Source organism: Vespula pensylvanica, chromosome 3, assembly GCF_014466175.1.
Source record: "Vespula pensylvanica isolate Volc-1 chromosome 3, ASM1446617v1, whole genome shotgun sequence".
NCBI classification, from domain to species: Eukaryota; Metazoa; Arthropoda; class Insecta; order Hymenoptera; family Vespidae; genus Vespula; species Vespula pensylvanica.
In genome coordinates this window covers 2,810,416-2,834,655 of record NC_057687.1, presented here as the reverse complement: position 1 = coordinate 2,834,655, position 24,240 = coordinate 2,810,416, and the positions used below count along the sequence as shown (strand labels likewise).

General features: G+C 36.0%; 1 protein-coding gene across 9 annotated transcripts in view; it reads left to right on the top strand.

The window, feature by feature from the left end:
• Positions 1-24,240, top strand: part of LOC122627569 (inner centromere protein A) — a 45,850-nt gene that overhangs the window by 9,252 nt on the left and 12,358 nt on the right. For 7 of the 9 annotated variants that reach the window (XM_043808769.1, XM_043808773.1, XM_043808768.1 and 4 more), the window contains exons 7-18: positions 10,135-10,341; positions 11,946-12,287; positions 13,281-13,597; positions 13,724-14,402; positions 14,533-14,957; positions 15,034-15,163; positions 15,274-15,735; positions 15,908-16,081; positions 16,601-16,735; positions 17,805-17,852; positions 17,931-18,036; positions 22,443-22,624. In XM_043808769.1, the coding sequence (XP_043664704.1) occupies positions 10,135-10,341; positions 11,946-12,287; positions 13,281-13,597; positions 13,724-14,402; positions 14,533-14,957; positions 15,034-15,163; positions 15,274-15,735; positions 15,908-16,081; positions 16,601-16,735; positions 17,805-17,852; positions 17,931-18,036; positions 22,443-22,624 (3,207 nt within the window). The remainder of the gene's footprint in view (positions 1-10,134; positions 10,342-11,945; positions 12,288-13,280; positions 13,598-13,723; positions 14,403-14,532; positions 14,958-15,033; positions 15,164-15,273; positions 15,736-15,907; positions 16,082-16,600; positions 16,736-17,804; positions 17,853-17,930; positions 18,037-22,442; positions 22,625-24,240) is intronic. The other 2 variants (XM_043808775.1, XM_043808774.1) reach the window with 2 other exon arrangements.

Below are 24,240 nucleotides of genomic sequence, written 5' to 3'. Positions count from 1 at the left end.
TATAAATAAATCGAAAACGCGTACGTTGCGTACGGAAAATACGAGGATGCATAACTGTAACGGTCTACTTCATCTTTCGTTCTTTGCTTTGATTCAATTTCTCTGTGCTAGAGCTATTAGTTAAGGAGAGAGACAGAGAGAGAGAGAGAGAGAGAGAGAGAGAGAGAGAGAGAGAGAGAGAGAGAGAGAGAGAGAGAATTTATCGAAGGATCGTACCGTGATCATTTATTTAGCACTTTCACTATATCACGCAGCGGCAACATCTATAAATAAGAAAAAGATTTCGTTTCCACGTTCCACCTTCAACGTTTCAAGGCTCAACGTGACGCTCTCCGACGAGTAGAGAAATCTATTATGCAAACGCTCGGTAATTAGAAAATGTATGATACTACTAAAGAAAATGACGCACCGTTAGTATGATGAGTATATATTTTTTTCTTTTCATTTTTTTTTTTTTCTTTTTATTCTTTTTATTCCTTTTAATAATAATATGATGTGAGTGAACGTATAGACGACGTGAACATTGCCCGATCCACGTATAGTGTTTCCATCCAGGATGAGCACATTGAACCACTGGAATGTTTCGAGAGACTCGTGTGTATATTGTAGATACTTGTATGCGTGTATGTATAATGCGTGAGAGAGAGAGAGAGAGCAAGAATAAGAGAGACAGACAGTATTAGTAGCAGCATCTGACGAATCACCTGTCGCAGTCGTATTACCTGTCAAACGACTTTGACTAGTTATAACAGATTACGAGTCGCGACTGCTTCAAGTTATATTATTGCTTTGCTTTCGATAGCAATTAAAATGTAAACGTCGAGTCATGCAACGATGTCCCTTTCGTTTCCATTGAAATCGTTCGTTCGAAATTCGGGTATTAAAAAGTATGAGAAAATCGTTTTAATCCGTACGATCGATATAATTCGTTTTATTCTTGATACTGACAAAGTAAGAGCTTTATTAATTATCTTGACTATTTGTCTAGGAACGCGGAGGTTGTTCCTTTCTCCGGAGGTTGTATCACCTTAGGTGTGGTTCACACCATTTCGTATCGTTGTCGTTGAGTTTAATTCATCGAGTGAAAATGGAACAACAAAGAGAACTGGAATTAGAGATGACTTAGCGAGATATCGAATTGTAGTAATTAACTCGTACAATTGGCTATTAATATCGCAGGTTAAAAATTCATGATATTTGTTAAATTCGTTTATCGTTATATCAAGTATATCGCTGTGTCAAGAAATTCGGTATAAAAAAAAAAAAATAACAATAAGAGATCTGGCCGTATCCTTGTTTAAAAAAAAAAGAAATAAAAAAAATGAAAAATAAAAAAAGAAATAAACTGTCGATAATACATATTAGATAGACATATCGTATTATCGAACAATAAATGTGTCAACGTGTCCCTATGAACGATCATAATATTTAAATCGATAATCATTTTCTTTGCGATCGTTATACTCTCTCGTAGATAAGCATAACCGGCTTCGTGATCGAACCCACGTACACACACGTTTGTAGACACGTTGTCGTCTTATTCGTCGTCTTATTCGTCGTCGTCGTCGTCGTCGTCGTCGTCGTCACTAGAATCGTCCGATTTCTCATCGCTTGTAATCTACCCGGTGCTGATCGTGATCCAACGACGATCGTAACTCGATCCAGTAGTACCTACACACGAACTTTCCGCACCGAACTCGTAATTCTATAACAATATTTCACGGGACACGTATTAGGTAATCCATCTGCATTTCGCAAAAACCGCAATTCAATTTGTTCGGGTTATACAAGACGAGTACATAGGCAAATATAAATACTCATATAATACATAGACATATGTGTACATAGAGAAAAAGATTTCTTATTAGAGAAAGGTGTAACTATGAATGAGAAAAGTAGTTCCAATGTAGAAATCGACGGTCTTATCGCGTATTACCACCGTGAAAGTCAATTACATACTACTCAAGTAGATCGAATGATATAAAGTGATTAAGAGAAAAGGACAAAGGAAGGATAAGACTAAAACTATTTTAGAAATGTAAGTTTCACAGATGTTGACTGCGACGTGATTACGAAGGTATGTAATGGAAACCAGTAATGTTGTGATTGCATCATCGGACTACGTTGCATTCTAAGTGAAAGGGAATAAGAGAATTTTTGTTAATCATTATCATTATCACCTCGTGCTTACAATGATGATCATAGTGAGTGAGTACGTAAAATAGGGATTAAATCTCGGAGATCCTTCTCAAATTGTTTATCTTCTTCACGTCCAAAGAAATACGACTCTTAGGAATCTCAGGAACGATAACGCCGTCATTGTTATTCGAAGGATTTACTTTCCCGTTTGAGTTCGCTCTCGATAAAGTCGAGGTATGCGTGCGTCACTTTCTTAAACCATAGACACATTAAAAGAGTTGTTTCGAACTACGGGGTTGACGTTTATTCGTTCTTTTTATTTCTTTCTCTCTCTCTCTCTCTCTCTCTCTCTCTCTCTCTCTCTCTCTCTCTCTCTCTCTATCCCTGTTTTTCCTCGTTCTTTTTCTTACGGTGTAAGAGTTGAGATCTCCATCGATGGAAAAGTTGAAGGAAACCTTACGAGCGATCAACTCATCTCACGCTCGACTTTAACGCGACAACGTTCTTCGGGGCTTCGTTCACCTCGAAGAAATCCAGTCGAGCGTCATAATGAATTATTAATAAAAAATCTCCGGCAATGACCCTCGACGAAGGATAAAATTACAATCGTCATGTTTGAAGTATGCAATCGATTAATAACTATCATCGATGTCTCAATTTCTCTGGATAAATTACTACGTTGATTATTTTGAATTGATTACACACGGACTGTTTTACATCTTCAGCTTCGTTACCAGGAACATGGCGAACACGTGTCTTCTTGATTTTAGGAAAGGATACATAAATCAAAGGACTGATGACGTACGTGCGAAAAAACGACACGAAGAAGCGCAAACTTTTGCAGTCTCTCTGTATTTTCGTGTCTCGTGGTTTCTCCTTTCTTCTTCGTCTTCTTTTTCTTCTTTAAGAAGATGTAAAAACTGTACCGTTAATGGCCTCGGAGAATAATAATAAAAAGAAGAGGAGGCTCGGTTTCCATTGGCTCGTGCTCGAAACGAATCTAGAACTTGTTAGCCGACAGGAGCGTGGATGTTCGAGGAAAGAATCGTGACGAGTTAAGGAGAACCTTCTTCCTTTTATTTTTTCTTTCGTTCTTAATATCTCTCTTTTTTTTTTAATTATCATTATGTTTTGTTTTCTTTCTACGAACTATGTCGAAATGCAAGTTCGAAAATGGTTCCGCTTCTCGTACGTGTCTCGACGATGTCGATGTCGATGTCGATGTCGATGCCGATGTCGACGTCGATAATGGCTCCGTTACGGTTTATATAGGAGAAAAGAGAAAATTTAAGATCGATCGGTCGGGTTAGATAGAGAAAGAACAGTCGTGGTAAATTGTGGTGTTGCGGACCGATCCGAGCACGATCTGTTCCTCGAAACGATATAAGAGTTTCTGTCGGTTGATTGTCGTTGTCGTCGTTGTCGTTGTTGTATTCTTAAAATCGCTTTGAGGGATAAAACCACGCCTACGAATATCGGTCTACCGTTTTCGATCTGTTTAGAATAGAAAGAGTTATAAGATAAAGAAGAAAGGAAAAAGAAAGAATAAAAAGAAGAAAGCAAAAATATTGTATCTAATTTGGTACATACTGTCTAACCGTAATTTCTTTCTTTCCTTCTTTCTTTCTTTTCTTTTCTTTTTTCTTTCTTTCTTTTCCTTTTGTTTCTTTTTTTTCTTTTTGTTTCTTATCCATGAGTTTCTTACCGTTATGCCACTTTCGATCGATTATCGACGTCTCGCTGTGAAAATAGTTGCCACCTCTCTTAGAAGAAAAATACCTTTCATTTTATTAGATTTTTACAGACATATATGTTCGTGTACAAACTTACGGTTAAGGTATCAAGACAGTTTTTAATCATATTTTTAACTATGATTTATTTTCTTTATTTTCTTTATCCTTTCGAAGGAGATAATTTCTTTTCTAGAAAGTGAATAGCGTTTTAAATTTGTGAGTTTATCGATATGAAAAAGAGAGAGGGGGGAGGGGGAGAGAAAAAGACTAATATTGCTTTACGAAGCATTACAAAAATCATTATTAGTTCTACAATGATACAAAAAATATATATGTATGTATACATATATGTATAAGATAAGCTTTATATACATTCTTTATCAGATACTCGAATAGAACATAAATATCTATATACGTTTTGTATCGATCGATATTTTCTTTCGTTTACTTCTATACAATTAATCAATAATTTCTTTTCAATTTTTCACGCACGTACATTACTTCACATAGTAGAGAAATAATTTCTTCGTATGTATATAATTACAAAAAAAAAAAAACTATAATATTTCGCTTATTTAAAAAGTTTTGCTTCATATATTTTACTTTTAATATTTTACTTTAAACAAAAATGAATACAAGAGTAAAAAGAAAATAAAAATAAACGTGAATACAAAAGAGGAGAAATACAAAAAAAAAAACAAAATTTATTCTATTTTAAAAGTTACGATATCCACGTTGATCTAAGAATATTTTTAGACATGAATACTTCAATAAAGATAACATTGAATTCGTTCGAACGTTTTGAACAATTGCTTTTTATCTTAATTTTCGATCTTAATTTGTCGATATAATCGCGTAGACATAATTCGAGCGAATATAATAGAATTATAAAAATAGAAATTGCTACATATATACGCCATCGAGAGTTCCGAGTATTGACCCTTCGCAAAGGTGAAGGGTGCGAGAACGGTAATTCCTACTGATTACAAAATTGCAAGCGATAAGCAACGAGCTGAAAGTGTTGGGATTGATGGAGAAAGGAAAAGGATCGATGCTACCGTGTATGGAAAATAAATGTTTACTCCTACTCTTTTCCTCTTTCTCTCTCTCTCTCTCTCTCTCTCTCTCTCTCTCTCTCTCTCTCTTTCTCTTTCTCCTTTTCAGTATTTCTTTTTTTCTTCTTTCCTCTCTTTTATGAGGCTATCAGTGGGAACCGGAAACATGTGCTGTTGACTTCGAACGAAAGTTTCATTCCCGACGGGAAATGGATCGATAAATGAATGAGAAAACGCGCCAAGTCGACGTTGAGTGTAGACTATGACTGTGGTCTGCCATTTGTTAGCATCTGTTCGAGCTTATCGTGAAAGTATATCGCCGATGCGATAAGCTTCGATCGCTACGTCGTTCCTTTAATCGGCTTCTCAACGATGCTCAAGGCGCATACATGAGTACACTCCCATATATATGTGTGTGTCTGTATGTATGTGTGTGTATATATATATGCATATACAAACATAGATACATGCGTATGTATATGTGTCACGTATAGGTGTATATGTTATATGCGAGGGCAGGACGTACTCGTTCGCTCCTCCGACTTTCATGGGAAAGTCGAGCACCGTATAATATATTATGGTATCTCGCGAATAGCGTGTGCTTAAAAAAGAAGGATTAAAAAAAGAGTGAAATCAGGCGTGTTCGATAGGAAAAATCGATATATATGTATATGTATATATATATATATATATACATATCGATCGTACTCATATATATACATATTCTCTAACCGTGTGATCATCTCTCGAAGAATCCTTCTCTCGTTTACTATTTCACGAGAGAAAGGTAATTGCATTGTGCAAGAATTGTACCATGGGCTATCAGGGAAGGCTATTTTATTGCGTAAGAATTGGTATTTGGGAAGGCGACTGTACTAGGACGTAGATGCATCGATGTATCGATGCATCTTCGTGTACAGTCGCCTTCCAAAGAAGCTGCGAAAATATTCTGTTCCTTTCTTTCTTTATTTTACATCCCCTTTTTATCTTTCTTCTTTCCCTTTATTTATTCTTTTCTTTCTTCCTTAGTTACGAACCCTAGTTTCTCCGAGTATCTTTATGAAACGATATCGCGTATCGTTTAAAGTTCTAAATCTTTCGGCGACGATCGAGAAGCGACAAGGATCGATCTCCGTTCGAGCGACAAGTAGAACAATCGCGTGTAATCGCACGCAATCCGTAAGAGAAAGTGGGCTAATGCGGATTGGAGAATAATATTCGACGCCTTTGTTTCTCGTTAATCTCTCGTTTATGTCTCTACCTACGTGTGTGTGTAAGTGTGTGTATATATGTAAGAGAACGAAGCAAGAGTTGGGAGTGCACACGCGAAATGCTTGACTTACTTCGCGGAAGTAGTAAAGGATTTGAACGTTTCTTTCGCGAATGCACGCACGGTTTATCCACGCGTTTAACCTTTTGCATGCACGTTATCCTATCGTTTCTTATTGTATTATGCTACCAGATAATTCCACGAACGAAACGGTAGAGGGGTGTGTAATTCCATGCAACTCTTATCTAATCCGATTATTATTTTGACGAAACTCTTCGTGGATGGATAAGACAGGAAGAAAGAGAGGACAATAACAACAACCAAAAAAAAAAAAAAAAGGAAAAGAAAAAGAAAACTAAAATAAAATAAAGTAAAATAAAAATCGTTTCACACGTACTGCAGGAGATCCGTGTGAGCTTTAACCATTCGATTCGTTTCCGGAGTTAGTTTTACTTTGCATTTTGTTGTAACGATGAAAAACTTCAATGGAACCACGTGGTTAGTTTGGAGCGTCGGTAACTCGAGTCCTCTCGATGATGGATGGGCCGTTAGGAATAAAGGGCCGTTTGTTTCCCTGAGAGAGAAAGAGAGAGAGAGAGAGAGAGAGGAGAGAGAGAGAGAGAGAGAGAGAGAGAGAGAGAGAGAGAAGGAGAGAGAGAGAGAGAGATAGCGGTAGAAACGAGCAACGTAGAAATTAAAGTGGTTTAACGGCTGAATTAGACCTTATGCGATGGCGAGGTCGTTGCCATCGTAGCAACGGGCCAACGTTCTCGGTTATGTTGCCTCGTTACGCGACGTTGTTGTCTAAAAAAGACGAGTCATAATTTCGATTTATCCTCGATATACTTGTATCTAGAAATCATATATTGCCTAAGCTTTGGATCTTCTTATTAAAGATCCAATTAATTTCTATAACATATTGGTGTTTGCGAGATATATATGTGTGTGTGTATATGTACCCGTGCGTGTGCGTATGTGTACCTTTAATGCATCGATCAACAAATCCTTTGGTGAATCTACCGTAAGCAATGATGGATGCGCATCTCTTGATCAGAAAGGAGGGATATGAAATAGTCAGAACGTTAACAACAGGTATCGCGCGTTGCTAGACTAAGCCAGGAAAATGATAATTTCGCTTAATCGTACTTCCTCCTTGAAAGATCGCCTCCAGTTGAATACCATGTTTCAGAAAGCGGCTAATGCTGCCTACCTCACTCTCGGGCCTGTGTGTAGTCGCCAGAGAAAAAGTATCGGCACGGCCCACATTAATTCTATAAGAGAAGATGGACGAAGCGAATGGCGTGTAGTGGTTAAGTCGTTCTATAATTTTACTCGATACTTTATCGAAAGTAAAGAGAGAAAATAAAGAAAGTAAAGAGGGGAAGAAAGTATAGAAATCGAAGAAAGAAAACGTCTAAGTTTACATGAAAAATCTTGTAAAATCGAGATTAATATTTTGTTAGATTAAGACGATAGAATAGGTTCAGTAGGGTAGAAATAATCCAATTAGTGGAGAGATTTAACTGAAAACGCTGATGAAAATATCAGTCGTTGGAACTGTTTCGAATTAACTAACGTGAAAGCTTATGTCACTTTTGCTGGTGGTGTCTTCTTTGTGAACTACAGACCGTCAGAGGCATCATGATAGAAATTTCTCGTTAATTGTAAATGATGGCAAATGAAGTATATTCTTTCGTTGTTGTTATTATTGAAAAAGTTCGAATTTGAATAGGTATTATATTTTTTCTTCATCACAAACATCATTGTTGAACAATCGCTCTAAAATAATATATTAACAAAATTGAAGGTCTACATCATTGTTTGGACGTTTTATTCCACAATTTGCATATATTTTGTAGATTTGAACGAAAAAAATCTGTCGATTGTATGATACGTGATATTAATCATGTATCTTACAAATTTAGATATAGGGAACGATGAAGATAAATCGAAGAAAATATTTTGAAACATTGTATTTAATTTTATTCGTGTTCATTTTTTTTATATATATTTTTTCACTGAGAATACGTTCTCAAGTTACATTTTATAAGTTTTATGAAAAAATATATATGTTACATCATGTGGTTATAGAGTATTTGAATAGACCTTAACAAAAGAATAACAGCAGTATTTAAATTTGATTAGAATGATCTTAATTAAGTTGTCATAAAAATATTACACTGTTATCCACTACTAATTTGAACAAATTGGAGCTTTTTTATTAAAAAGAAATTAAAAATATAATTTGTCATCGTTTTGCGATTTTGAGGTGTGGAATATATAGAAAAAGAGTTGATGCATAATAGATACGTATTTCAAAAGTCGCAGATGTTCAATATAATTGTGAAGATAAAAAAAATTATAAAAATTTTCTTAACAATGTCCAGTACTGGGACATTTATCTTACGAGGTAGTACTTGATCGAACATATTGAACATATCTGAAAAGTGACGTAATAAACTATTAGAGAATTATCTTAAAGTTAAAAGTAATCGATATGTAATATGAAGATTCGTACGGTATTAAATTGAGAATGTGTTATATGAGAAAAAAATATTATTTGACGAATACCAAAAATACGTGACATTTCTTTTTAAAATAAAATAATAAGACTAATATTTCAAAGATTTTTAATAATGACAAAATATATGTACATTAATAAAAATCTTATTCTACTCTATAACAAATTTCAATAAAAAAAAAAAAAATAATAATAATAAAAGCAAAATAATACATAAATGATACTAAAAATTTTCAAACAAAAATTCACAAACACAAATTGTTAAGTTTATTAAATTTTAGTTTCATAGTCATACAAAAACGTCTTGATTATACGTATACTATTTAAACAGTTATATAAGTAACTCCCACAATTTTCAGACCTTGCTATGCGACAATCGTGTTCGCAAAGTGAATGTTATACAAGAGAAATTTACCTGGACAAAGATTGACAGAAAATATTTTACCTGTTAGAAGGTATTCTAAGACAGATTTTTGGTATGGTGTCTTTGGACCGTGCTCAAACTTGTCGTGAATTCTTTTGTTACAATATTGAAACGATCATTCTTACCATGGACAGATTCTTTATTTCAAATGGTCATTCCTTTTTAAGTCGTACGAGTTACCATGACGTTGGGTCATTGGCCATATATTTGTATACATAAGTTAACGCCAGGGAAGTATTGAACTCTTCGCCATTACCACGAGACATAACATTCGTGATTCTTAAAATAACGATTCTAGCGTATCGCTACTTCAAACTATCGTCTAACATAAACAACGTTGATAGATTTAAGATTATCGGAAATGACTCAATACTCTTAAACTTAGCCATAGTTTTCGTTTACTGTATTAGCTTGGAAACGTACATACATTTGTCTTTTATAAAAGATTAGACGTTAATAAACATTTGTATAAGAATAAAAATGAAAGAATAGATTTCATAATGGTCGATCAAAAATGTAGAGATATTTCTTCAAAAATATTCGAAAGATGATTTGAATTATTTAGAATCAAGCAAATGAACAACGAACACATACACGCACACGCACAATACTTTTTTCAATTTGTTTAATATTATTTTATCAAGCGCGAAACAGCAATCATGAAAATACAGCTGAAACTTACCGATAATGCTTTTATATATTTAACTTTAATTGAAGACACGTATCTTTTATTTTTCTTTTTTTTTTTTCTTCTTTCTCTCGTTATTATTAAACCACGTTAAATCGAAATTGTACCGTGAGAAACGAAGACTTATTTCTACTACGTTGGGGGTATAATTTAAGAGTTAATGGTAATGGAGAAGGGGTCACATGTCAAGTAGTAGCTTTTTCAACTCAATAGTATAATCGAAGATCTCGAAGATCTCTCCGAAAGATCTATCGTTATCCCACGATTCTTACTCATTTCTGATGTTCAATCGTTTTACTTTCAGATACTCCAACGAGACATAGAGGCACACGGGCGTATCGTAAGCTCGGTCGTGAAGTTGAGCGAGAGAGTGTTCAAGCAACGACAGCAACAGTCGGCCCAATCATTGAGAGTCGCGAGATCGCTCGAGCGTCGCTGGCATCTTCTCTTTTTGCGTGCACTCGAGTGGCAGTGTCATATCGAAACCCTTGCGTCGCGAGCGAGCAATAAGGTAAGTAACAAAAAGGAAAACACAAAGAAGAAGAAGAAGAAGTAGTAGAAAAAAAAAAAAATTAAAATTGTCGATCACTCGAATTTCTGTACCCAATCGATATTCTCGATGATGACTAATAAGTTTCACTTTGATATACACAACACATATTCATGCGAGTTAGCCTAGCTTTTATCTCCACACGAAAGACACACAATAAATCATCGAAAACTTTCACGCGAGATCAGCCTATTCAGCATCGAAGATGTCCTAAATTCGGACTTTTCATTGGCTGCCGGCGTTGCTTCCTTTCTCAAAGATAATTACCGTAACGATGAGAATACAAACGCAATGGGTAGTTGTTAGTTAGCTACCTAAGAAAGTATGGCGAACTTCCTTCGCGTATCGTGTGTAACTCGGAACCGATACATTCGCAATGTTTAGTTATAATTTTCTTTTGAAAAAAAAAGGTCGATCAAGATCATCAAACGTCGTTATGTATGTACTTGTCGCCTGGCACTGATTGTGAGAGTATCGATGCGTGACTTCTCTCTTCGAGCAGCAAACGGCTTTTGTTTCTTAGGAGGAGAGAGGATAAAGAGAGACAAAGAGAGAAAGAGAGCTTATGCAATGAGTTATCCTGTTCCACAGGATACGAAGTTATAAAAATCTACCGTGTGTCTGCTTTACCTCTCCTACCTCGTCCTCGATCGGTCTCTACCTTGGAAAAAAGATCGGGTTTGTTCTCGAAGGTTTTTCAACCGGTCTCTCCTCTCTCTCTCTCTCTCTCTCTCTCTCTTTAGAGAAAGAAAGAGGGAGAGAGAGAGAAAACTAAGTAAAGATCGTTCTTTCAAATTGTCTAATATTAATGACGGTACGAGAGACAATTTTGATCGAGTACAAGGATAACTCTTTGCAAATTGTGGGTCCATAAATCTCCTCTTAGAAAATAAATCCAGGTAAGAATTTCTTCGAACTAACAATAAGATGGAACATTGAAAGAGAGGCCCCGTTATTCTTGCCAACTTAGCATGTCTTTTCTCAGTTTGATCTTTTTTTTCTTTTCTTTCTTTCTTCTTCTTTTTTTTTTTTTTTTTTTTTATCGATTTCCATTCCTCGACTGTTCTACATCGGTAATACAAGATTTCGATGTGAATGTTGTTTTAGGTAACTCGTTGAAAAACATCGAACGATCGTGTCGCTACCGTTTCCATAGTGATGATTATCAGAACGATAAAGTCGATTCGATAATTCCTGAACGCATAACGTTGAGGGTGTCTAGTTTCAAATTCAGAACACCGTGCGTGAATATATACATAAGTACAGGATATATATTTACATAATTGACATGTACTTATAAGACGTATTAAAAAAAAAAAAAAAAAAAAGAAAAAATAAATCGAACCGTCCGAAAGGAAAGGAAAGATTTGTCCCGATAGATCCATGGATCGTGACTGATATCTTGAAACACTTTCTTCTTCGTTATCGATTAGCCAATTCCATTGGATCGATTGAAATCGGACACCCTGTATACGTCTAGAATACGCGTCTACATGTGGGAATACATATATACATATACATGTATATATGTATATATGTATGTATATACGTATACGTTATTTCAGAGTGGCGTTTCTTGCCAATGCAGTAGCGAGAGCGACGAGGAGCCGGTCACGAAACAGCCTCGCTTGAGTCGTAGCAGACAATCTTGTGGCTCCGGAAGAGAATCTCCTGCCTCCGCTGGTACTACTCCGACTACAACGATCACTAACAGCACTACTACAACTACAACTACTATTACTACTACTACTAGTACTACTTCTAAATACGTTCGTACGAAGCAAACAAAGCGTTTTAGATCTCGAATAAGGAGAGATTCTGAGAGAACGAATAGTTCAAGAAACGAATTTTCGGATAGCGATGCTTCGTCCGAGATTCGATCCATCGACGAAGGATCCTACTTTGAGGTTCGTACAATAGATTTTATCGATTCTTCTTTTTCTTCTTCTTCGTTTTTCTTTTCTTTTTGTTTTCTTTTCTTTTTTGTTTCCACCAATATTTTGCTCGATCCTGACCCTCGTTCTATCTCGTGTTAATTATCATCGGATTCTTATCTACCACGGTTATAACCTCTTTTCGAGCTAGGTGCTCGAACGTTTCTGATTAACAGTATCTACCTTTGTAATTATGACGCTGGTTTTCTTTCGAGCAGTAATTATCGGCAAGAGTTCGGATTAGTGGGTTCGGGTAGGGGAAGGCGAAAGGATTGGAGCAGGGAGAGGATAGAAAGGAGAGGGGGAAGTACTGGAGGAAGGAACACTTTGGTGCGGGTACGAATATTTCTCAGTCACGGTGCAGTCGTCTACTTCGAGTTGCTCCCGACTATTTCACTTCTACTACCTACCCCCTTTCTACTTTTACTTTCCCTCATTGGGAGAATGATTTTCGAGAGCCTTGCGAAGCGCGCGTTTCAGTGTAAGTGACGTTTCGGCTAATCGCGAATAGTGCGTAGAGTCTTCTCTCGAACTTTGATTTTCTTCGTCTCGCTGAACCCTTCTTCGAGTAATCCGCAAGAGAGGGAGAGAAAGAGAAAAAGATGCGTGTACTGAGAAATTGGACGCGCACGTGCATCAGCCTACCGAGCTTGTTTGGCTTCGGGACCTTTTACAAAATCTCGCGTTACGTGGCGAAAGTCTAGATTCATTTTAGTTTTCTTTTCTTCTCCCTTCTTCTCTTTTTTCGTTATTAATTTTTTGTTTTTTTTTCTGGCTTTTCTCTCTCCCTTTTCTCTCTCTCTCTCTCTCTCTCCTTTATTCCTTTCGTTTCTCTTCCTCGTTTAAAGTAACGTTGCACAAGACGAGATCGCCTTACGAAAGAATCCGAGAGTTCACTCACCTCGACACGTCGATTGATGTCGGTTAAATTCTGATCGGTTGGTCCGATTCGATTTCTTCTTGCAGGATGAATTATGTCAATTCTGTGTGATGGATGCTAAGTTCGAGGAGGCAGAAAGTAGTATCACTAGAATAGCTCACGGAGTAGCGATAGAAACGGGAGACCAGGGGGAAGAGGCTGACGTAGAAGAAGAGGAAAGAGACGACATGCCGCCGACACCTAATACCGCACCGATGACGTCGTCTACGACGACGATAATACGAAACCAGACGGCTGAACAGGCTAAAGAATCCGTACCATCGAAAGAGACCCTGAAGAGACGTCGTTCTCCAACACCATCCACAAGTGCATCACCGATTGAGGAGACAGCTTCCTTCAACACGTAAGAATCTTCTTTAACACTTTTTTTTTTTTTTTTTCAATCTGACAGACCTAGTCGAGAAGTTTAATCACGATCAATTTTCCGATATGTTTGAAGATCCCGATAACCGTTACGATTTTTTTTTAGATCCGACAGAAAATCAAAGAACTGCGCCATCTTTTATTTCAAACATTTAGATACGGATTCGGAGGTGGATTGTTGTCAGGCGAACGAAGAATCCGCGAACATGGTGGATGATTCCTCCGAGGAAGAATGGACTTATACGTCCTCCCGTGCTAATAATTATGTCTGTTCGGAGGAGAGGAAGACAAACGTAGTCGTTCGATTAGATTTCGACGAGACGCCGCGTGTTAGCATGAATGAGAATCTGCGATTTGTAGAAAACGATGATAGAATGGCTAAAGTCAAAGAGAACGAAGAGATGGAGGAGCAGAGAATATCGAAGAGACCGACGAAGAATGTCGATCGCGAGGAAGAGGAGGAGGAAGAAGACGAAGAGGAGGAGGAGGAGGAGGAGGAGGAGGAGGAGGAGGAGGAGGTGGCAGCGATAGCGGATACTCCGGAAAAGGATAGCGATGACGATGCGAAGAGCGACAAAGCTAGCATAGGAAGATTGATAAAGGAAGTAGAAAAGTTGGTGAGGGAAGAGAGACAGGCTACTTTTCCCAGAACGTTTCCTCCTTTGATATTTGAGGAAAAAAAGGGGGCAACGATGAATCACCGGGCGAAATATGCTCGTATAAAGGAATGGTTGAGAATGAACTCAGCAAGAGGTCATGAAGTTGCGAGGACGGGCTTGTTACAGGTAGGCTCGTCGCGTGCTTTTTATTATTATTTCTCCTCCTCTTTCTCCTTCTCCTACTCCTCCTGCTACTCCTCCTCTTCTTTACTTGTCTGATCTGGCCCTCCTCTAGCCAATTGATACCGTTTTCTAGCCCCTAGACAGCTGTGACGCGAGTGGGGAATATACGACGGAGGAATCCGACGGGGAGAGGCAATCTGTCTCGTCGGAGGATCTGCAGAGTAGTGTCGCGACCTATCGTCGCTTTGAAAGCGGAGCTCTCGGCCGAGCACAATCGCAGTCGATGTCGCAAGAAATAATCGAGGACTTTGATAAAACGCCCGTCAATGAGAACCGTTCGGTATTGGATAGTAGTACACCAAAAGTTATAATGCGTTCGAGACAGAAAACGAATGGTCCTAGACCTTGGAGCGTTTCTTGCATATCGCAGATAGCTTCGAGCTCCGGATTGAATCAGGTCAATGATTCCATCTCGCAATTCTCGATCTCGCAATCGGAGACAGCTCTGCATCAGCTCGTTGTATCGCCGCCAACTAAATCTATATCGTTGGATGCTGCGTAAGTATCAAATTGATATCTTCATTACCAAGCTTAATTACGGTATACTTGATAAATTACTATATGATAATTACAGAGGTTTGCCTAAGTCATTTAATAATTCAACGTCGACGTTGCTAGAGGAGTCGATCATATGTCAAGACGGACGTACGGCTAGAAATAGTTCATTACGTAGGAAGAAAAGTAGGCTAAAGAAGAAACATTTGGTAAGAGTAAGAGAATCTTAGTTGGTTAGAATAAGAGATCTTTCAAATTCTCTGATTGAACGTTATCGAAGAATTTAAGTGATTGTTCCTGATATATTACTATACTCTAGGGTCGGAAGAGTGGTTCTAGCTCCGAATGTGTTAGTGGAAATCATCATTCGGCAGGAAGCGATGGTAGTTTGAATCAACAAAGATCTCTTCGTAAGATGAACACGAATCGAGTTTTACGTGCAGTTTCAAGGGAATGTTATGGACATTCGACGACTCTTGTTAAATCTGGTTCCTTCTCAGGATGTACCGCTCATCAACAATTAAACGCTGAAACATTGCCCGTGGGCGATCCTTCACTGGCATTTGCTATGCCCTGCTGTCGTGACTTGGTTGCTTCAACGGAGGCGGAAGAAGAGGAACGTAGTTGTATCAAAGGTTGTTCCACTTACGAAGACAGTTTATTAGACACTGTCCTCAATAGCAAAGAACTCTGCAATCGACAATCTAACGTTGACAGTGACGTAGAAATGAATAGCCTTGGTAACAATTCTTTCTCGGAGCAAGCTTGGGATAATTATCAGGTATTAATCTTTTTTTTTTTCTTTTTTTTTTTTTCCTCTTCTTTTCTTTCCCCCCTATATATGTTGAAACGAATTATACTTTCGTTTCACCTTGGTAGATTTATTTTTCTTATTGCGATTAAAAACTTACTTAAAAAGCAAATTTCAAAAAAAGATCCTTAACTCTTCGTAGGAAAAATATATGAGCGAAACATACAGCGAAGCGCCGGACGTAGAAACAGCACGAAGATTGTTGGACTTTGGAGATGATTATAGAAACTTTCTCGATAGTCAATCGGATTGTGCTTCTAGTATGAGTGCCCTTCCTGGTAGTTCATCAGTGATGCCACGAAATCGGATGCGCCATGTACGTGCCTTTCTGTTCTTTATATTCGATCAAGTATCAATGTTTTTCTTGTGAATTCTTTCCAATCGAACTTGTTTAAACATTTCCAAAGTATACTTTAGTTTTACCAATAGTTTTACGAATAGTACGTCCAATGATGAATTATCCAAAAAGAAAAATAAGCAACCAAAAAAAAAAAAGAAGAATACACATAGTTTTATCCTATATAATTATTGTGCGAATAAATTTTTCAATCAATGTGCAGAGTTGTATTTTTTTTTTTTACTTTTACGTAACGATGGTAACGAATAATTATAAATTCCTGATATATAAGAATTTTTAAATTATATGAAAGAAATTCTGATATTTCGTAATAACTTCACGCGATAGACAGAGTACTTTCACTTCTGCATGACCTTGATCTTGCCAACGTACGCTCAGTAATACAAGATTACAAAACGACTTGATCGGGTGTTATACGTGAATTTACTTGAAAAAAAAAAAAAAAAAAAAATTTTTTTTTTTTCTTTTTTCTTTTAGGAAGTAACCGATACTACCGAAGATAGTGACAGCGACGTGGAAGACATACGTAATGTCCTTGAAAAGTCACAATCGCAATGCGTGCTTGCCGAAAATCTTTTTTTAAGATCAAATGGAACTTTGCCGCAGGAAAGCGTACGTATTTTAAACGCTATTGCTGATCAGCATACATTGCTTTTGCAAAACTTTTATTTACGCTTGTGGGCATGGTTGAATTATTTGTGGAGCAATACTTATCGTAGTTTTTTTACCATATTTTATAGAGTCTAGTCTTGCGTTAAAGAAATCATATACGTATTCGTATGAAACTACATCTTTTTGATCGTTCCATTAATATATGTATGTGTACAATGATCACGTATTTCAATTTTCTTTTCATTTTTCTTTCATTTCTTTATTTTCCTTATTTTTTCTTTTTTGTATTATTAGAGATATGATTTAATAACTTGCGATTGTGAATAGCATGTTATGTGCTACAGGTGCTTTATTATAATTAGAAGAACACAGACGAGATGTAAGTGTTCTTATAAAAGATTGATTAGAAAGAGAGAGAGAGAGAGAGAGAGAGAAAGAGAGAGAGAGAGAGAGAGAGAGAGAGAGAGAGAGATGGCTTTGCATTATCTTTCTCTTTTTAGTCATCTATTAGATCTGTACATTATACTGTATCGCAAATAACTGATAAGATAGATAAAATGACATTCTTTGTGTTTGTGTTCATGTATTATTTCTCCCGATTGTTTGCTTTTATCCTTTCAAGAGACAATAAAACTACAGTATTCTTAAGATATAATACGCAGTTGTAGAAATAGAAAAGAAAAATTTGTGAGAAAAAGAAAATGGATGTATAAGCGGTTTCAATCTTTGTATGTTATTGCATGAAAAAATTCTTCACGATATATATGTATATATATGTGGGTGTGTGTATATACATACATATACATATACATATACATATATATGACAATCGTGATTACAATAATAAAAAGAAAATAAAAAAGAAAAAGAAGATACATTGTTTATTGTAATTTCGTCGTAATGTTTGCGTTAGCAGAGTTTTATTCTTTTTATTATTTTTTTATCATAGTATACATATGAAATGACGCACGAGATAAACTGAGAGAGAACAAAATCACTTGAATGGGCTGAAATTTACATTTGTCGTTAGATCAAAATTATTTAATGTCTTTTATGTTCTTTGTAATAGTTCTGCAAATTGTGTCTCTGTGTGTTTGCGTGTTTCAAGAGAAAAAAAAAGTAATAATAATAAACGATACAGAATAATAAAGGAATTAAAAGATTTTCGATTGATCATTGTTCACCTTGTTCGCAGGTCGAAGTGGAAAGTGCGTGCAGGGAGAATTTAAGATGTCTAAACACGTTGCTCGAATCTATTAGCGGATCATTCCGGACTGAGAAATATACGAAGCAAGTTCGTGGTGAGTACGGTCAGATTCAGCGTCGAACAAATTTTACTTCGTACATCAGCGCACTTTTGATCATTGCCTTGAGCGGTATTATATTAATGTTCCTTTCTGACCATTCGTCGACTGATAGGCTTATCTCAGTATTTTTGTTAGCAAGAGAAAGTATTCCGTTTTAATTATTATTTCAAGATTTTATTATTTCACGTAATAATAATAATATAATAATAATATAATAATAATAATAATAATAATAATAATAATAATAATATTTTCTCCTTTATCTATGATTTTTTATATCTGTTGGTATGGAGTCTGTTTGCACGTTTATATTACTCATACATTGGGACTGTTTGTATGTATGCATGCATGTATGTATGTGTGTGTGTATGTATCGACGAGATTACACCGTTGAGATCACCTTCGTACCTATCGAAGCACGATTATTATCGATCTACCTGCATGTTCTACAATCCCTTCTTACTTGGTATTGAAAAGCAGCTTGTAAAAATAGCGATTCGTAAGGTAGTATAGAAAATCTTTAGAACAATTTAATCGAGCAAATCGATTGGATCATACTAAGTGTTTTTATATCTGTTAGTAAATAACAACTCCCTATTTCGTCTCCTTATCTATCCTCTACCCCTATTCTTCATATTTCATTTGCTAATTTTTAACACGTTACTACATTTTAGGTTTGATATTTTTTTTTCTTTTTTATTTCTTTTTGCCCGCTTTTATATATACATCTACTATATAACACTTCGACATATGTTTTATATTTGTATATATATGTGCATTGTAACTATTATATAATAAACGCACTTGCTTTTGTTTCTATTCTATCGGTTTTCCTAATAATAACATTTTTGTTTTCATCTATCCGTTTTAACCGCATTTAAGTTTTGTATGCATCATTTAATGTTTTAATATATGTGTAAGCGCCTATCATACGATCAGTAACCCATAATACGTGATTCTCGCGGGCGATTTAAAAGTTTTCTTTCGAATAAACGAAACTAATCTTCCACCCTGATCTCAGAACTTGATATCATTTATATGAATGGATATATACATATTTTTATTTATATTTATATTTTAATTGTATATATATTTATTATATACAATTTTTTCGATTAACTATAATATACTGTTATAATTAAATATAATATTATTATATATATATAAATATTAATTTATATATATTAATATTTAATTTAATTAATTAAATATAATATATATATATAAATATAAATTAACTATAATATACTGTTATAATTAAATATATATATATATATTCATAATACGCATATGATATATATACGTAATATATATATATATATATATAACATATATATAGGTAATATATATGAATATATATATATATACATATGTATATATGTGCATTATATGTGTCTATATGCATGCATGTAATATGCACATATATATATGTATACATAAGAGTAAGTTGAAGTAAATCAACTGTACAATACTTTTCTATATTTTTTTTTTTTTTTTTTTAATTAAGTGCGCGTGGGAGATACGTGTGGGCGCGCGCGCAAGTAAGCAAGCCGTGAACGCGCGGTGTGGGCCCCGTCTCTCTCACCTTATAAGAGCGAAAGCACACGAAGATCGCGTTCGAGCATTTTCGCAGAACCGCGAAATGGCACTCGATATCTGCCGCGCGTCGGAGCACTAGTAGTAGTATCACTCAGGACACTCTCCTGGCTATTTTCTGTGGCTAATAGTAGTGTTTACGTACGTTAGTTCGTCGTGTTTACGTGCGTACGAAACGTACGAAACGTACGTAAGTAATTAAGTAATTAAGTAAGTAAATACGAGTCGTAGAACGTCGTGCGTCTTTTTAGAAAAACAAGAAAAGGAAAACCGTCATTATGAGAGTTAATTAAAAATTTCCTTCTAAAAAGAAGAAAAATTGTGCGATTAAAAAAAAAAAAAGACTAATTTTTCAAAGTGTACATCCTCTGACAAAAGATTGATTTTTTATCGATTTTGCTCGCGAAGAAGGACTGCTATGATCGTTAAATCGTACGACGTCAAAGATAACGGCCGGAAAAGAGCAGAAAATCGACGTACGTAATGGACTTTATTATATATGTATCATGACTGAATTTAAAAGTATGTATATATGTATGTATATGTATAACCCTCGGACATAGAGATATTGCGCGTTATACTCTCGATAATTTCAGTGATGATCGCATACCGTTCCTACTTTTCTCTCTGTCTCTAGCAACTATTAACAAGCACGATGTATGTAATTTGATCATGATTCAATTTAAAGGTTATGACGTTGTGTGTTGTGTTAAATATATATATATATATATATATATATATATATATATATGTATATTTAGTTTTACTACTTCGTATCTTGCATACATTCTTTTATGCTTTCCAGGAGTCATATATACGTTTTGTGCATTTGCATATATCTCTTTCTCCTTATCTCTTTTCTCTTTATTTTTTTATCTTTTTATCTTTTTATTTATTTCTTTCTTTTTTTAATTGCGATATGATCTTTCGATTTCTTCCCCCGATGGTACAGTAACTTTCCTTTGTGTTCTTTCTTTCCTACTTTCTTTTCTGCCTTCTTTCTTTCTTTTTTCTTTCTTTCTTTCTTTCTTTCTTTCTTTATCTCGTATATCTTCGACTTCTTTGATGTTTCGTAATTTTTAACAATTTTATTTGATATTTGAAAATGTCAAATGTGTGTATGTGGTGTGTGTGTGGTAATGTATATATATAACACACACATACGTACGTATTATGTATATAAAGTACATACGTATTATGTATATAACGTAATATATATGTAAAAATATATAAATATACATATGTATATATATATATATTGTAATATATATATACATATATATACACATATATATATACATACATATAATTATTGTAATATGTGTGTGTATATATATATTGTAATATATATATGTGTATATATGTGTGTATGTGTATATATATATATGTGTGTATATATATATATATATATATATTAGAATAATTTATTCGTTCTAGTTAGATTCGTTCTATAGTAGTAGAGTTCCATTCGAGATGTTCACGGTCTTATTCCGACTAATTGCGAGTATAGGTTAATAAGCGACAGAATGGCTTTTCACCATGAATTTCCGTTGTAAACCATGCTGCTTCGCTTATCCTGCGTGCCGATCAAACAAACGATCGGTTTAGATCTATTACCGGATGCTTCTAACATTAACCTATGTATCCTTTTTTGCTTAACCTCTTTCTCCTCTTCTCTTTTCATTTTCTTTCCTTTCTTTCTCTTTTTTTTTCTTTTGGTTTTGCATCATTTAACATCCTACCAGTTGTTTCTCATATTTATGTTCTAACCTCAATCATCAAGTTTTTCAACGTTTACGCGTCAGGTTATTTTGTATCGTGAACACATGATCTAATCTATGTTTCTATTTTTGGGAACAGGTTTCTTCGGTACACCTCACTTTCTTCTTCTTTTTTCTTTTTATTTCTTTTTCTCTTCGTAGAATCATATTTCGTCATCTTTTAAAATTGATCGCCGGTATAGATTTTTTCTCTCTTATCCCTCTCTCTCTTTCTTTTTTTTTTTCTAAATTACGATTTAGTATGGTACGATCGATCCATCAACGACAGAAAATACAGGTTAGTAAGTCTGATAATAAAAGCATGCGAAACGGAATTTCTTTCGCCTTTTACTCGCCACTTGCTTTTTACTATTTACGAGAGCGAATAATTGCTCTTCCACCTTTACGAGCGCGTTGAATACGCACGGTACTGATCGCTCAACTTTCTCCAAGAAATCTTCCTTCTTCGACGATATTTCTCTAGTATCTTGACGTTTACGATATCATTTTCGAAAGAGGATTTATCGACGGTGCATATGTTTATCGATGTTTAGCGATCTCTTCGTAAGACACATTGGTGAAAGTAAGAGGAGTGGTATTCGAAGAGAGCAGAAAAAAAAAAAATAAATAAATCAACGACGAAAGAAATTTTTTGGATTGAACGTTGATAAAACTTTTTCTTAGAATACTCGATAAAAGGGAAGCGAAGAATATTTTAGTTAGTAATATAATAGCACAAAGGAAAAGTAGCAAATAAAGGAGGTCACGGAAGCCGCACATGCGATTCATCTTATATTAACTTACGTAGGTAAATATAAGCAGCTTGACCTTAAATATCTCGTTCTTAACGACGATGTCAGATTACCATAGAAACCATGTGTTCACGGACAATAGGCCCGGTGTCTCGGACAACAAGGACGGGTTCGAATGTAGTTGAAACTCGTATAGACCGGCTGTCCTTTAGTAGCTCTTAATACCAGTTGTTGATTCATTTATTAGTGTAATGCTTTTTTTTTTAAATATTTCTCTTCTGTTTTTTTTCAGGCGCAATAGAAAGATGGGAATCGTTAGCATCTCGGGTGGAGGAAAGTCGAATGGCGAGTTCGCTTCATCAGGAGTTATCCGCGATGCTGTTGGAATTTAAAGCCTCGCACGACAGGCTTGTGGCTTACGAGATCGTTTTGGAACAACCTCACATTCTGGACGAGCGTATTAATCGAATCACGGTAAGCTTTTCTTTCTTTTATTCTTTTTTTTTCTTTGGTATTATGTTTTTGTGGGTACGTTAATTGTTAAAATTCGTATTTATCGACAGTGTCGGTAAAGTAGAACGATTACTTTTCGATTGTTGATTGTATAAGTGAATTCGTAAGATAACTGACCGACAATGGTCGATAAAGTAGAGATCTATCGAAAGTAAAATTTTTTAAGGTAAAGTCGATGTCATCTAAAAATAAAGAATATTACGACTAATTATTAGAAGAAATCGCAATAATATCGAATACTCGTAGATGTCAGAAACTTATCCTAGATATATCTCTTTATTCATAATTACGTGGCATATACTTATATATACACGTGCTTCATCCATAGAGTCGATCGGAATTGCCCGATGAAAAAATATATCTATTTCTAGATGCTTCCGGAGCATCTCTCGTTATCGAATGTTCTACGAAAGAACGGTCGGGAATTAGAAGGGAAACGATAGGTTGTGCTATCGAAAATATCGCAGTCGTGAGTGTGAGCGTGTATGTGTATATCGTAGAAGGGGGTTGCTGGGGTGTGGTAAAAAGAGTGGTAAGAGAAGAGAGGGGGATGTGAGGAGGATAGTCAAGCAATAAGAAAGTTAAGAAAGGGTGGTCGGTAGAGAACCAAGTCTTCTCATAGGGGCGCGACAAAGAAGAAGGCGACTGTGTGATGGTAAAGGAAGGAAGGAAGGAAGAGGATGAGGTAGAAAGAGAGGGAGAGGGAGGAGGGAGGAGGAAGGAGGACGGTCAGGTGGTAAGCGAGGAGGGAGCGAAAGAGAGTAGCGTAAAAGCGTAGTCGTGTCGCACGTACGCTCGTCTGACGGGAACGTGCTCGGCATTGGAATTCGCGAGTGAACGTCGGCGAACGTAGAGCCACCCCCCGAGTTCGAGTTCCTCCAAGCCCCGAGTTCCACCCTCGAGTTCCAACCCCAAAGTCAGAGGGAAGCTTTTGCGTCTACGTTGGCTGCTGCTGGCACCGTCGCGGACGCTACTACTACCACCATCCCTGCTACCACCACCACTACCACCACTGCTACCACCACCTTCACCATTGCCACCCCCGAAGCTACCACCTCTACAATATCCTCCGACATCCCTCTCTTGGCTTCATTGCGAAGACCAAACACATGCTTCCTATCTATCATCAAGATGTATTAGCGTCCAACATTTGCTGGCTGAACTCGTTGCCGTGCTGCATTATGCAGGAGGTGCGGTAGCCCACCGAAGACCAAAAGAGAGAGAGAGAGAGAGAGAGAGAGAGAGAGAGAGAGAGAGAGAGAGAGAGAGAGAGAGAGAGAGAAAGAGAGAGAGAGAGAGAGAAAGAGGAGAGAAGTATATCTCGACTCTAAGTTCCTTCTCTCTTCCTTTTTTTCTATTCGCGACGGTTCTTTAATCGACGCAAATTCTAGGAGAGAGTAATGCCGCAAAAAAAAAGGAAAAGAAAAAGAGGAAAAAGTACTCACATATAAAGATTAGGAAACAATATGCGAATCTTTTGTTTTATATATATATGTAGAGATTCAATGGTGGTCTCGCATCTAATTCGCGTTCAAAAATAATTCAGTTATCAAGTGTTCCCATTTACATACGTATAA